At 35.9% G+C, this 13,959-nt stretch overlaps 1 protein-coding gene across 1 annotated transcript in view; it reads left to right on the forward strand.

Annotated features, from left to right (window-relative positions):
• The window catches only part of rt (Protein O-mannosyltransferase rt), a 375,338-nt gene that overhangs the window by 224,985 nt on the left and 136,394 nt on the right, over positions 1–13,959 (forward strand). The window contains exon 13 of the mRNA XM_090396396.1: positions 2,009–2,105. Within this exon, the coding sequence (XP_090252522.1) occupies positions 2,009–2,105 (97 nt within the window). The remainder of the gene's footprint in view (positions 1–2,008; positions 2,106–13,959) is intronic.

Raw genomic sequence — 13,959 nt, forward strand, 5'->3', positions numbered from 1 at the left:
TTTCCTGGTGTTTATAAAGTTATGTGCGACTGTGGTCGACCTTATTTTGGCCAGACAGATAAATCTATTTCACTACGTCTTGAGGAACATAGACGTGACATCTCCTACTGTAGAACACGAGCGAGCGCCCTTTCCAGTCATGTTCTTTTCTCTGCCAACTCTAACCTCGAAGAACGTCAACACCAAGTTGATTGGGACTGCACAACCAATTTATATATATGCAAGAATGAATTTGAAAGACGAATTATAGAATCCAAAGAAATAGTTCTGGACCCTTCACACATGAACAACAATCTGAGCTACAATTTGCCTGATTCCCATAGCGCAGTAATCCAGTACTGGTGCTCTAAAATTAGCTGTCACACACATTCAACTCATGCTAATAATAGCATGTGGTGGTCACCGATTCAAATATGACTGTTACTATTCTTCTTTTTATTAAGCTGGAAAGTCCATGTTTTTACCTTGTTAGTTTTATAAGTTTTGTGTTATTTCTTACTCACCTGAAGAAGTCAGGACACCGATGAAACTTGTCCTGATTTATTCAAGTTTTTTGTATGATACTTTCTCGGGTTCTAGTCAGTAAATATTAATTTTATAAATATGTATATATATATATATTTCCATTTTGGTATCTCTCGGCTTCTAGTCATTAAATTTTTTTAATCACACAACATATATATATACACACACACTATCTACCAAAAATTTTCCAGACATCCCTGTTATTTTGAAGTGCTGAAACATTCCAGGTTTTTTAATAACATAAAAACGGGTGTACAAATAGTATGAAACAGTATTTCATCATAACAGTTGAATACAGGTGGTATGGCAACATGACATGAACTCAGTGATTTCAAGAGAGGTGTCATTGTAGGCTGTCACATTGGTGGCATGTCCATATATGCCGTTGCCTCTCATCTAGAGTATCCAAAATCAATGGTTGGAAATGTGATCAACAAATGGAGACGTTCTGGCATCTAGTGCAGGAAAACACTCAGGGCGGACTCCATAAATGACTGACAGGGACAGGAGAGTGTTAAAATGGGTGACACACAAAAACCAGCTACAGTCAGCACAGACTATCCGTGATGAGTTCTGGAGCACCAGTGACACCATGGTGAGCACTAATACTGTACAAAAAGAACTCCATTTACTGGGTTTCCACGGAAGAGTAGCATCACAAGCCAAACATCACACCAATGAACAAGGCAGCTCATCTGGCCTGGTGTGAAGAGCATGTGAACTGAACCAGTGCAAAACAGTACTCTGGAGTGATGAATCAAGGTTCACATGTTTCCAGTCTGATGGTAGGGTGTGGAGGCAGCCTGGTGAACGCTTGTTAACACAGTATGTTTCATTCACAGTAGAGTTTGGTAGTGGAGGAGTAATGGTGGGGGTGCATTCAGCTGGTTTGGAGTGGGACCACTAATCATTGTCTGTGGCTTCATAAAGGCATCAGTACCTTGATATTCTGGATGCTGCCTACACTGTGAAGTTTTTATGAAACAGTCCCGTGTTACTATCAACACAACAATGTTCCATGCTACAAAGTTGCACCTGTTATGGAATGGTATGAAGAGATGGGTGTTAAATGACTGCTGTGGCATATGCAGAGTCCTGAGCTCAACCTCCATTGAACACCTGTTGGAAGAATTGGAGCGGCGATTGAGGTCCATAGCAGCACGTCCTCGATCTGTTGCTGAACTCAGTGCTGCTTTGATGGAGGAATGGAGACAAATTCTACCTGATGTCTGCTGCACATTGGTGGGAAGTCTCCCTCAAAAGGTGCAGGAGGTGATTAAAGCCAAAGGTGGACATACCTGATGTTCACCTGCTGGTACCAATTGTAAATTACTAGTGTTCGGACAATTATTGGTAAATAGTGTGTGTGTGTGTGTGTGTAAATAAATGAAATGTGCATTTTATAAGGTATATAATGGAAAATAATGTTTCACTGATAGTTATTTCACCATAGCTTTATAATAATAAGTTATTTTATTTGAAGCCATGATGTAGCTGCTCCAATGTCACCACAGCATCAGGAAGTATCTTGTTACATTGACTACAATATTTCATTTCCTGCACAGAATCTCTGGAGGGTGGTAAGGTTTCTTCTTTTACTTTTGTGTGATTTGGATAATATTTCTACTTTCCATGATTATTAACTTTCTGGAAATAGTTATGTTACTGAAAATTTGTGACTTTTAAATTATTTCTCTAAAATCTTATAAAAATGTTTTTGTAAATATTTTTGTTAGTTTAAAAGTGAATAAAGTCATCTTTTCTTAATTTTATTCTTAACAATTTAAACACAACACCAAATGAACAAATAAATCAAAGTATTAAAGCTGCTATTATTATTATTATTACCGTAAGGCCCCCATGGAGTCAAAGACTCATCTAGGAGGTCCGTTTGTCATACACACAGCTCATCATACTGATCACATCACCAATATTTCTTTGCATTAAAAAATAAAAACCATCTTTGAAGCACAAAAACACTTATCACTGAACACAACAATCAGGTAGTTGCAGAAAAAACTAATGTTCTATCAAGGAATAATTAAGTGATGTTGCACTTGCAACATAATTTAATTATTCTTTATTTTAATTTAATTTAATTTAATTATGTTTGCCATATCCAGGAACTGTTTTTTAAAATATCATCAGCTTCCTATAAATTAAAGATACCAAGAAATTATATACTTGGTTTAATCCTTTATCCAAGTGTAAGCAAACAATTTTGCACCTGAAGTATCTTCAGGGCTGGGGCAACTCATGGTAAAGGTGGTATTACTTCACATCACTTGCGTTGTTATCCCATAATGCAAAGCACATATTCTTGTGGACATCATCATCATCATCAAATTCCTGCCATGTACCCTCAAGGGGTGTACAGGATATGACAGTACTACATGAAAAAATTACATCATTACTAAATTCCTATCTACAATTTTCCTCCAAATCAGTCTGTTACTTGTCAAGACTCCAACATTATCAGATCTTATATTTCTATCGTCTAAGGCACTTTGTACCGTATCAATCCACCTATATCTTGGTCTTCCTCTGGGTTGTTTTCCTGCCAACCTGGCAGAGAACACTTGTTTTGCTAATCTTTCCTCGCCCATTCTATTTAAGTGACCATACCATCTGAGATTAGCTCTGCTAACGCATTCCTGGATGCTGACAATGTCAAGTTCTTTCCTAATATCCTCATTTTTAATATGATATTGCCATTGATGCCATCTGTTCACGCCTCTGATCTTTCTCAGGACTCTCATATCTGCGGTCTCTAGTCTTTGGTCAAGTGTTTTACTTCTGACCCAGCTCTCAGATCCATAAGTTAAAATTGGTTTGAACACAGTCTTGTATACAGCTAATTTAGTGTTCCGACTAATTTCTTTCTTATTCCATATGAATTTATTCAATTGACTTCCCACGATACCAGCTTTGCTGATTCTGTTGTCTATTTCTATATTTAGTTTACCATCTTCAGTAAAAATTGTGCCTAAGTAGCTGAAATGTTTTACTTGTTCCACAGGTTCTCCATTCACAACACAGTTGACATTTTCAATGATTCTGCCTATTTTCATTGTCTTTGTCTTTTTATTGCTGACCTTCATACCATATCTATTACAACAGCTATTCAATTTAGTCAGAGAATCTTGCAGACTTGTAGCGGATTTATTTAGAAGTATAACATCATCCGCATAAAGCAAAGAGCTGACATTAACATCTACAATTTTGATATCAGGTTTAATACCACATTCCTTCATAATGTGATCCATATAGATAATGAATAACAGAGGGGATAATGTACATACTTGTCTCACACCAGATTTAACATTAAACCATCTTCCTGTACTTCCTTCAATTCTAACTGCTGACTCACAACTCAAATAAAGACTAAGTATTGCTTGATACAATGCCCCATTGACACCATATAACTGCAGCGTATTGAATAGCTTCTCTCTTGGCACCTTGTCATATGCCTTTTCCAAATCGACAAAACTTAAATACGGATCTTTGTTATATTCCCATGCTTTCTCGACTATTTGTCGTAAAGTGAAGATCTGATCCTGACAGCCTCTATTTGGCCTAAATCCAGCTTGTTCTTCACCAAGCTTTTCTTCCACAATTCTTCTCAACCGTTTCTCGAGTATACTTGCATAGATCTTGCCAGGAACACTCAGTAGGGAAATACCTCTGTAATTCTCACATTCAGTTTTATTTCCCTTTTTATATATGGGTACTATGAGAGCTCTACTCCAATCATCGGGAATTCGTCCCTCTGTCCAGGCTTTCTGAACTATGCATTGCAGCCACTGTAAGACTCTTATACCACCATACTTCAGCATTTCTGGTCGAATATCATCTACTCCTGCTGCCTTTCCACATTTCAAGCCTTTGATGGCTTTTTCTACTTCAAGTATGGATATGTATTCCTGACTGCATGCCTGGTCAGTGTTTTTTATCACTGTGCTGTCATCACTGCTTGTTTCATTTAGCAGTTTTTCAAAGTAATTACTCCATACTTCAAGGATATCTTTTTCTCCTGTTTTCATTTCACCTTTATCATCTCTAATTCCTTTTACAGCACTCTTTCCTCCATTTCTAAGCTTCTTCAACAACCTCCAGAATATTTTGCCACCTTCTTGATATTTATTTTCTATATTCTTGCCAAAGTCCTCCCATGACTTTTGTTTAGCTAGTTTTACACATTGTTTAGCTTTCTTACATTTGTCTCTGTATTCTGTAAGAGTAAAAGCTGACTTATTTGCCAGGAACTTTTGATATGCTTTCTTCTTTTCCTTCACTGCCTCTTTAACTTCCTGTGTCCACCAGGGAGTTCTGATTTTTTTTATCTTTGCACACAACCTCACCACATGCCTCTCTGGCAGAATCAATCAATGTTTCCTTCAGAGTTTGCCACTGAATCTCCAAGGTTTGATTCCTGTGGACATGTATAATGCTATGCATTATGGGAAGGGTCACTACCTAAACTAGTTTTGACCTTTATTGAGGTTAAAAAGTAAAGGGTTGCTCATCATAGGCCTAGAGTAGTTAATATAGGGGTGCAAAAGAGAGAGCCTGATAGTATTAGGAGATAGATAGAATGAGAGAGAGAGAGAAAAGTGTTCAGCTCTTTTATATCATCATATAGCCAAAGGCTATCAGTTTTCCTTTTTCACCAATCTCATTTAGATGAACTACCAAAAGACCAATTGAAACTAAAGCACAAAGATAACTGATATCCAGGTGGTTAGCCCCATCTGGGTTAACTGCCTTGAGTTGGCCTTCTCTGCCTAGGATTGCTCTCCAGTCATCCCTGCAATTGACTATAAGACCACATTGAATTAAAAGAATGGAACTATTTAAAAAACCTCTCACAGCAAGGATAGACAGAATTTTATTTCCCCCTGGTGAATATTGCATAATGTGGGTGGTCTGCACCATCTGGTGATAAATTTGATATCTCTTAGAATGCTTCTTTCTAAATACAAAAATCGTCTTACTGAACAATAAAATTTCCACAGTACAATATTATAAAGCATTTGGATGTCGTATTGCTGGTTTTCAAATTCACGTTTCTTTCTAACCTTCCATAAATAGTATTTTAATTCATTAATTATAAAAATTAAAATTCTCTTCCCGTTGCTGACAGGTGGTGGATATTGTAAAAAAATAACCTCTTCTGTTGTAAGTAATGGAATGCTCAACTCATTACATAATCTATTCCAAATACGCAGGGCAAGAGGGCAGCTGTAGGATGCGTGTTCTACTGTTTCCAGTCAGTAACAGATGTCACAGATTGGATCTCTGATGTTGAAGTACCTCCGTTTGATGGCATTGAGCAGCCATATGCAATTCTCCAAGTAAGATCCCTCCTGTTAGGGTGCCCTTGTAACTTCATCAAGTTATGAAATAAAATATTGTTGTCCGTGCCTAACTGTGGAACTTTGCGGCAAAAGAAATTAAAGATTTCTTTATACCAAATTTTACTTTTTTTTATGGACAGAATTTCAATTCTGGAATGTTTTAGCAGTCTTAGAGTTAAGCACAGAGTGTTGTAGTATTCAGGAACAATCTCAGCTTTTGGACATGTATAATCATTAACTCCAAACAGGGGAAGATGAAAACCCAAGTAGTTTCGGAGAAGGTCTGCACATGTGTGATTAGTCTGCAATATTTAATGGATTTTAGAAATTTTAAAATTCTGCTTCAATAGCAGAATTTTAAGACTGGAAGTCCAAATCCCTCATGCTTCTTTGATAGTTGAAGAAATTCCTTTTTAACTTCTTGGTATTGGCTGGACCAAAAAAATTGCAGAGGTTTACTATATAATTGCTTTTCTTCAGCTTCTGTGATGTCTGTAATATTTATTATGTACAACTGAGCAGGAAAGATTATGGTCTTAAGTACTATAGCTTTAGAAGAAAAAGAAGAGTGGCCCTATTTTTCAGTCTTATAACATTTCAAAGTTCTTGTATATAACTTCTTGTAATGCATTCCATGGTTGAACCATGGAATGCATTGCCTGAGAGAGTGGTGAGAGCAAGAACGGTCAATGAGTTCAAGGAGTGGTATGATGGCTTTGTTTCCTAAGGACTTCCCGCAATTAGTCTCTTGACTCCATAGAGGCCTGAATAATAATAATAATAAGTTCTTGGACTAGTAATATTGAGTAAGTGGAGAAGGGAATTCCAAGTATAATGAGGAGTTCTCTCTTAGAGGTTAGTCCAAAAGGAATGCCTCCAAGATCCCACTTTTCATAAACTTTTAATTTTGTCTTGTCTGCATTAATAATTAATCCACTGCTTTTGCTGAATTTTTCCAAAATACCAAAAAAAATATATATATGGAATCATTATCCTTCAAAGTTTCCACTACATCATCGGCACATGCTAATACCTTATTTTCCTTTATAGTTGAAGGAACTATTATTCCTTGCACAGCTTGTGTATTGTTGACTTCCTGTAAGAAAGGTTCAGGAACCAATGCAAAGAGCAGTGGACTGAGAGGGCAACCTTGCTTGACTCCTTTTCGAATTTTTACCAGGTCTGACAGGAATCCATTAACTAGAAGGCAGGTGGTTGAATTAGCATAGGCTCCTTTAATAACAGATAGCAGTTTTTTACCTACACCAATTTGCTGGAGGATGTGGAATAGAAAGTGATGCTGGACACTGTCAAATGCTTGAGTAAGGTCTACTGATAGCACTGCCATTGACTGCTTTTTGGTGTTAACTAAGCAGATTAGATCACATAGCAGAAATAGATCAAATTCTACTGCTCGACCTGGTACTCCATACACCTGTGTGCTTTTAATTATGTATCTCATTCCACTTTGAGCCTGTTATTGATAATGCGGAAAAATATCTTGTAGTCAGTATTAGATAGAGAAATAGGTCTCCAGCTGCTGATTAAGGTGTGATCTCTATTAGGCTTAGGAATGAGACAGTATGGCTTGCTACAAATTCACTTGGTATGTGTCCTGATGAGAGAAGGGAATTAAATAGTGTAACTAGAATGGGAAGAATAAAATCCCAGGCCTCACGGTAAAGTTCTATCCCTAGACCATCAGGTCCTGAAGATTTCTTGTCTGGCATTCTTTATAGGCTGTGGTAACTTCAGATGTTGTAATGGGTCTGTCAAGCCCATCTTGGATATGAACAGGAAAGTGATTAATGTTCCAAGAGTTATAATTTCCAACAGTACTATTGTCTTCAAACAGATTTTTATAGTGTTTTTGAAAGGAGTCAAGGATGTTTTGAGTGGTGGACATGTCTTCTCCATCAACACAGATTTGAGTGATAGTCCTTTCTTTGTGAAATTTTGTGAATTGTCTATTGAAGAATGCAGCTTGAAGGGCTATCTGCTAAGTGCTGCTGTATTCTCATCTTAAAATTTCTTTCTACTACTTGTTTCTGCCTTTCCAGTTCTATCTCTATGTTAATGTTTCTAATGATGTTGCTACATTCTATACCATTGCATTGGTTTGTTACAAACCAGCTTCTCTCTTTATACAGGTCTTTCAGCTTTTTTCTTTTGAGGAAAGCCTGTTCCTTTCTCCATTCCATCATATTCTGCTTTACTGCTACTTTGAATTTTAATCACATATCCCAATTCCATGTAACATTATTCCAATTTGAATAGAGAGTCTGGAATTTAGTTGAAAAGATTAACAGAAAATTTGGTGCAAGTCTCCATGGTCCAGAAGAGATCTCTACTTTTTCCATGCAGTGGAACTTAAGCAGAATTGGATTATGATCTGACATGTTAATGTCAAGATGAATTATCCTATTTATAAGATAGAAGAGATATAAATTCGATCAATACCTTGATTCATGTACATGTATGCCTGGAGATCAGGATTGCAAATCCTCCATATGTCTACTAGTTGAGCATTGTTGAGATATGTTTTTAGCTGTGCATATCCCACTTTTCCACTCCTGGGGTGCCCTCCTGTTTTGTCTAATGTGGAGTTTTCAATACAATTCCAGTCTCCAGTTGCTATGATGTAGTGGGCACATAAATATGGCTCCAATTCCTGGAAGAATTTCCGTCTAACTGTTCCATTGGATGGAGCATAAACAAATTATAAATCTTATTACACATCCACAATATTTCCAGTCAGTTGTCAAGATTCTCCCTTCTGCATCCCTTTGGATATTACAGAATGACCCAAGGAGAGGGGCAAGAATAAGAACTCCTACTCCAGCCCTGTTAAATCTTCCAGAGCTCCAATAAGAAAGAAGTGGATATCTATCTGTTAAACTTTTTATATCTTTATATCTGCAGAAGTATGTTTCTTGGAGAAGCAAAAACCTGATATTATGGCGCAACCTAAGTTTCCATACAGTTGTTTAATTGGCCTGTGGAATACTCGTACACGAGGCAATGCAGAAAGGAGATGCTATGATTAATGAAGCGTCACTGGTAAGTCTTTAACTTCTAAATTTTGGATGATCCCGATGAAGTCTTCAATCTGTGAAGGAGAAATTGTGTAACCTGCTTCTTGTAAACTGTTTTCCAATTTTTAACAGTTGCTTTCCATTATTTCAATTTCATGCCTTGTTCTTGATTTGGAAGCCGGTTTTTTTTTTTTTTTTTTTTTCATGTAGGTGATAACTGTACTGACAAAACTTTGAATCAGTAAACTTATTTTCTTTAATTGTATTTCTTGCTTTCTCTTTATTAGCATGAGTTGGTTTTCATAATCCATAAAATATTCTGAGCCTGAAGAGTTTTCATTTGATGATCCACAGCCTTCTCCATCTTTGCATTTTTTATTACTTCTTTTTTCTTTTAGATGTAGTCCCTTTTTTAAATTTTTTTTGTTTATCTTCAATTTTTTTTTATTAATTCATCATTCCTTTTTCATGATCTTGTCTGCATATTAAGTTCTTTTAGTTGTCTTTCTTGCTTTTCTGTTTCTTCTCTAGTTTCTCCTTATAGAACAGTTGTATGTTTTTGCATTTCATTTTGTACCTGTTCAGTTGTTATATTAGGTTCATTATTGATAATTTCAACTGATGTTCTGTCAGTATTTGACTGGGAAAGTTGCTCCTGCAGATCTTGAATTTTGGGGCTAATTTCTAGCTGATTTGGTCGCACGTACTTGAGATAATGGTACCAATTCCTCCAAGGAATTGGTACCATTATCTCAAGTGGGAAAAAGACTATAACCTCTGTGTTTGATTGTAAGAAAAAAACTTTCATTCCTAATACTGAGACTAAAATTAATTTATATATATATATATAGTGTTCTAATTGGCTCTACTGGTGCTCCCACTCCTGCGAAAGTGCTAAAAGGATAGGTGTTAATGCAGTGTTCAGAACTTTCGCATTTCTGACAAGGTTTGAGGCACTAATTAGCGATATGTCTGCTCTCCATGCAGTTGAACCATTTAGATTTGGGGCAGTTATCACCCAAGTCGATCGTATGAACCACAACACAGGCATTTCCATTGTGCTCTGGGATAGTTTACCATAACCTGGGTTGTAACGATGTTGACAAAATTTGGTACAGGCATCTTCATATCCATCGTGAAGGTGACATCGTCAGAAAACCAATTTGGATATTCACTGGATAAACCCTTTTGTATATTACTAATCTTACCACATTTCGAAAATGTCTGTAGAGGAATTTCATTACTGTACTCTATATATTCCATCAGAAATCTTTCGATTTTTACTGTTTTTACCTGACTCCTGACCATTACAAGAATAATTGTGCTGCCTTCAAAAGTAAAACTTTGTAATAGTTTGTCCATCGTTTCCACATCTTTAACTACAATTAAATATTTCCCTCTGCTGTATGGGGTGAAAGAATAAATCTTGTTTGAGCTGACTATTTCTTTTAAAACCTTAGTTACCCTTTTCACTTCTTCACATCCAGGAATTTCAATTCCTAGTTCGCACCCTTTGAGGAATTGGTACCATTATCTCAAGTGGGAAAAAGACTATAACCTCTGTATTTGATTGTAAGAAAAAAAAAAAAAACTCTCAATTCTAAGACTGAGAATTAAATAATCCTGTGATATAGAAATAATTCTATACCACCAGCGAATACTTTAGTTGAGCTATTATAAAATGGCAGCAATGATACCACTAAAAGTCATTCCATAATGCAGATATTAACTGCACTACCAGCATATTTATTTAAAAAAAACCAGTGCTAGTGGGGACGAAACCACCACTAGCACCAGTAAAACAAAATCAAAGTGAAAAAAACAAACGAAAGAAAACCAAAGTACTCATCTTGTTAAAAGCTGAGATCTCGTCATTGGGAGCCAGACCCAGAGGCGATACCAAGGTTGAAGTAATGCAGAAGTCGTATTTTTCCTATACAAGTTACCAAAAGGTGTCACACCTTATTATTAAAATACTCTGGATTAGAGATAGTTGGAAGTTTTTCCCACTTGGTTATACTATAAATTACCAAAGAAATTATATGCTTGGTTTATTCCTTTATCCAAGTGTAAGCAAGCAAGTTTGCACCTGAAGTATCTTCAGGACTGGGGCAATTTGTGGTAAAGGTGGTATAACTTCACCTCACTTGCCTACTTCAGGCACAAACTTGTTTGCTTATGCTTGGATAAAGGATTAAACCAAGTATATAATTTCTTGGTATCTTTAATTTATAGTATAACCAAGTGGAAAAAACTTTCAACAACTATCTCTAATCCAGAGTAGTTTAATAATAAGGTGTGACACCTTTTGGCAACACTGATGAGACCTCAATAAAGGTCAAAACCGGTCTGGGTAGTGACCCTTCCCATAATGCATAGCATTATACATGTCTGCAGAGATTATGTGCTTTGCATTATGGGATACTGAGGCAAGTGATGTGAAGTCACACCACCTTTACCACAAGTTCCCCCAGTCCTGAAGATACTTCCGGTGCAAACTTGTTTGCTTACACTTGGATAAAGGATTAAACCAAGTATATAATTTCTTGGTGTCTTTAATTTATAGTATAACCAAGTGGAAAAAAACTTTCAATGTCAGTTTCCTAATATGTATTTGTAATGGGATGCACAGGCTGCTATGACAGTTACGAACTTTATTATTACTCATCTCTTTACCAACAGTTTTCCTCCAAATTTCTCTGTCACTTGTCAGCTCTGGTACTGTTGTCTGTCTAACATTTCAGTCTTCTAAGTAGCTTCCTACTGAATCAGTCACTTAAATCTCGACCTTTTTCCTGACATTTTAGCATCAAACACCTGTTTTGTTAACTTTCCTCTCCCATTCTGTACCTTACATGCTAGATTAGATCTGCTCACATATTCTTGAATGCCAACAATGTCAAGGTTCTTCTTAATATCTTCATTTTTAATATGACTCTGCCATCTATTCAGGTCACTAGTTTTTCTCAGAACTCTCATACCTCTGGTATTAATCTTTGATCAAGAGCTTTATTTCTAACCCAACTCTCCAATCCATAACTTAAAACTGATTGAATATCACTAGTTTAGTGTTTTGGCTAATTTCTCTCTTATCCAGTTGGCCCTCACCATACCAGCTTTGTTTATTATATTTATTATTAGGTATTTAATTTGCCATCTGCACTTAAAAGCTGTGTCTAAATAGCCTAAATATTTTACTTGTTCTATAGGTTTTCCATTGAGAATGCAACTGAAGTTTTTTTATGTTCCCGCTTATTTTCATAGTTTTGGTCTTTTATTTGACCAAAAATTCTGAATTACTTCTCTAACAAATTTAGCATTTTAAACATTGTTATGCAATTTGTTAGAGAGACATGCACAGGATGTGTTTAAGAGTACAACAACATAAAGCAAAGAGCTAACTTTGATATCTCTGATTCTAATATCAAGTTCAATACCACTTTCTTTCATAATGCAATCTGTATATTGTAAGTGATGAATAAGAGTGGAGATAATATGCCTCCTTGTCTTACCCCTGATTTTACATCAACCATCTTCCTGTATTTTCTTCAATACTAACTGCTGACTTACAACTTAAATATATATTGCTCTGTATAATGTTCCATTTACTGTTGTAGCATTTTGGAAATCTTTTCTCTGGACACTTTGTCATATTCCAGTGATTTTTCAACTATTCCTCAATTAAAGTGAAAATCAGATCTTGACAACCTCTATTTGGTAAGAACCCAACTTTTTCTTCCATACTTTTTCTCAGCCTCTTCTCTAATATGCTAGCATAAATCTTACATGGAACACTTACTAGAGAAATTCCTCTGTAATTCTCATGTTCTGTTTTATTTCCCTTTTTATAGATGGGAATCATGAGAGCTTCACTCCAATTATCTGGAATTGACCTTCTGACCAGACCTTTTGATTTATATAGTGCAGCCACTGCAAAACTTTTATACCTCCATGTTGAGCATTTCGGGTAAGATATCATCTACTGCAGCTGCCTTTCTACATTTCAGGATTTCGATATCTTTTTTCCACTCATGTATTTATATGTACTTCTGTTTTCGTTCCTCCAGGACATCTAGAATATGTTTATTTTCAGGTTTTATATCACCTTTATCATCTTTGATCCTTTTTACAGTAAACTTTCCTCCATTTCTAAGCTTCTTCAACAGCCTCCAGAATATTTTACTACTTTCTTGATATTTTCTTCTATATTCTTACCAAATCCTTTCCATGACTTTTGTTTAGCTACTTTTACAGATAGCTTCACTCTCTTACATTTTTCTCTATGTGTATTCCTTCAAGACATCTTCCAACTTATTTGCCAGGAGCTTTAATATGCTTTCTTATTCTCCAGTATTGCTTCTTGTTCTTATTTTTCTATCCTTGCAGACAACCTCTCCAATACCTCCTTAGCTGAATCAATGTTTTCTTCAGAGTTTGCCAATATGACTCCAAAGTTTTGGTTCTTGTTTTCAAACTGTTTCATTTTTATTCCAATAATTTTTTTTTTTAGTTGAGTGTACAGCTTACTTATAAAAGCTGCTCACTTTTATTCTGTTTTAAAGCTTTCCAACGTACTGTTCTTTTCAATGTGATATTCATTTTTATCCTATTTTAAACTTTAGTGATGAGTAATTCCAATTTCAGATCATCTGTATACTCTTGTATCATGAACTAGCATTAAAATCAATGATAGTAAAGACAACGGGGGCTCTTCTTATTTTTTATGTCTTCTCTCCACATGAATTTTTGCATATCTTTATGTTGGAACATGGTGTTAATAATGATTAGTCATATCCTGAACAGCATGACTAGTCCGTATCCTGAGCAATAATCCCACAGGTAATTAACATTGTTGTTAGCTTTGCCTTTTCTCCAAATTTTCCCAAAATGGTTTTATATGCCTGGTGGGATTCATTTCCTACTCTAGATCTTCAACAAGAATCAATTTTTCCATTTTCTTTGTCAGCTGCCTGCTCTAATGAACCAAAAAAAATTTGTCCCCTTCTTTAGAACCTTCTGTGAGGCCATAGGAACAAATAGGC

This window comes from Typopeltis vanoorti, chromosome 8 (assembly GCF_054136105.1).
Source record: "Typopeltis vanoorti isolate ZY-2024b chromosome 8, IOZ_Tvanoo_1.0, whole genome shotgun sequence".
NCBI lineage: Eukaryota > Metazoa > Arthropoda > Arachnida > Uropygi > Thelyphonidae > Typopeltis > Typopeltis vanoorti.